Here is a 2238-nt window from a genome sequence, read left to right on the forward strand (position 1 = left end):
ATCACACCAAGCAATGTACAGGGGTTATTCTTGGCTCATGCACTAAGGAATTACTCGTGGAGGTGCTCAGGGGACCATATAGGATGCTGAGAGTAGAACTCAGGTTGGCCGAGTGCAAGGCAAATGCCCTACCCACTGTGCTATCGCTCCAACGCCTGTTTGTTTTCTTCAGCACCTAAATTTATAAGAAATGAGGTTAGAGCAAAAGTAACCCATGCAGAAGTAGTAACTACAGATCTTTAACACCAAAAAGTAGACATGCAAACATATAAAATTACAGCTCTGGGAAAGTCATTGCAAATTACTTGCAGAGTTCAACATGCAATTTCCTTTGTATTATCTAGATATGTCCCTTCTGATTATTTATCCATAAAAAATCAAAATGGTCATGAAAAAAACTTGAAAATGAATGTTAATAGCAGATTTTTACTTATTAATAACAGATTTTCCTTGTAAATACTAGAAAAAATAAGTGTTTACTTATATTGCATACATGAAAATAAAGTGATTCAGTAATACTATGAAATAGCATTCAACTTCAAAAAGAGACAAAACCCAGATATTTAAAATTCAATGACAAAATTTCTGAAAATTATGACTACAGCTTGACTCAGAGATAGGAACATTTAATTCTTCATGATATTACCGGAGTCTCCTGAGGAGGGCGGCCTTCACTTCCATTTTCCTCAGGAATGTCCTGCAAAGCCCTCTGCAGTATTATTTTGAGTCTCCTTTGCAGTTTTTCCTGCTTTCTATAAAAGCCAACAAAGAAGTAAATGATAGGATTGGCACAGCTACTGACACAGGAGAGTACCTGTGTCGCTAGACGAAATCTCAATATGTGTATACGATTCCTCATTGTTGTTGAGGGTTTGAGGAACAAGTTGATGCCCCAAGGTAGACCACAGATGAGGAAAACCAGTACTGTGAGACTGATGGTCACATATAGCCTGGTCAGCTTCAGCTTCCAGGAGCCACACAGCAATCTGGTCAGCAGCGCCAGGCTGGATACAAATAGAAGCACAGAGCAGAGAACCAGCCATACTGCAATGCTTAGATCAGTTAGGTCACACAAATATTTATCATACATTCCACTTGGGTAGTCACAGAATTTCATTCTCAGGATGCTTAGGAGCAGGGACAGGGCCCAAATCAGGGCACACACAACAGCAGATAAGTATTTTGGGCGGTGGCTATAGTACCAGATGGGTTTTAAGACAGACAGGCAGCGCTCAGTGCTAATGGCAGTGAGAATGCTCAGGCTTGCAATATAGGGAAAGCTAAAAATTTTGCGCAAACGTTCAACCCCATAGGAGAACTTAAACTCTAGTCCTGGGAAGAATGCCCGAATGGACAATGTCATCCAGATGGAGAGAAAAACAAAATCAGCCGCTGCCAAGTTGAGGATGTAGACAGAGAAAGCATTCCTCTGCATTCGGAAGCCCAGGAGCCAGAGCACCACAGCATTTCCTGCCAGCCCCACCAGGGCAATGATACATTCCAGAATCCTTGTGATCAAGAGAGCCTTCTCCTTTGCTTGTACAAAGTCCAGCCAGTCACGTTCATTCTTTGTTGTGCTTACTGTCACCCAGGTTGTCACATTTGTATCCAGGCTCAGATATTCTCCAGTGGTGTTCCTGGGAACACAAGACAGAAGAGTTTTTATTATCATCACTGATTCTCATGGGTACATTGCTAACCGTGTTACATCCCATGTCGTAACATCCTATATTTTAGAAGAGAGAAACTGAAACTGGAAGAGATTAAAATAGTTTAAGGAGTCCACATAACTTTGGAGTATTCAAGTTGGATTCAATCTGATCTGATTAAATCCTGGATTTTCTTTCTGAATTACGACTCTTCACAAACAGGAAATATTCCAAGTGTCTGATTTTCCCACTTCCTAGGCCATGCCACATTGCACAATGTCAGGAGGAGACACTCCAGGGCAGGCTGTGAGGGACAGTAGCAGGACTCTTGAGCCCAGCAGATCTCTGTTCTGACCTGTCGTCTCCTCTCCAGGTCACCAACTCTGTATCCCTAGACAAAGGAAGGAATAAGACCCTGTTATGCCTGGTCTTTCAGTCCCCTCATGTCAGCCCTCTGAAAACAGCAAGCTCTCTTTTCACAGTCTTTAGTATGTTCCAAATGCCAATCATTTGTGAGAGACACAATGAGTAGTTATGAGAAGTTATCCAACAAATGTGTAAAGAATTAGTGAGGGAGAAGTTTCAACAC

General features: G+C 41.8%; 1 protein-coding gene across 1 annotated transcript; it reads right to left on the bottom strand.

Annotated features, from left to right (window-relative positions):
* Positions 1-634: 634 nt before the first annotated feature.
* Positions 635-1672, bottom strand: MGRG3 (mas-related G-protein coupled receptor member X4). The gene has a single exon (XM_004607946.2). The coding sequence runs from the start codon at positions 1670-1672 to the stop codon at positions 635-637; it is 1038 nt and encodes a 345-aa protein (XP_004608003.2).
* Positions 1673-2238: the final 566 nt, after the last annotated feature.

This window comes from Sorex araneus, chromosome 6, assembly GCF_027595985.1.
Source record: "Sorex araneus isolate mSorAra2 chromosome 6, mSorAra2.pri, whole genome shotgun sequence".
In the NCBI taxonomy this organism is placed as follows: Eukaryota; Metazoa; Chordata; class Mammalia; order Eulipotyphla; family Soricidae; genus Sorex; species Sorex araneus.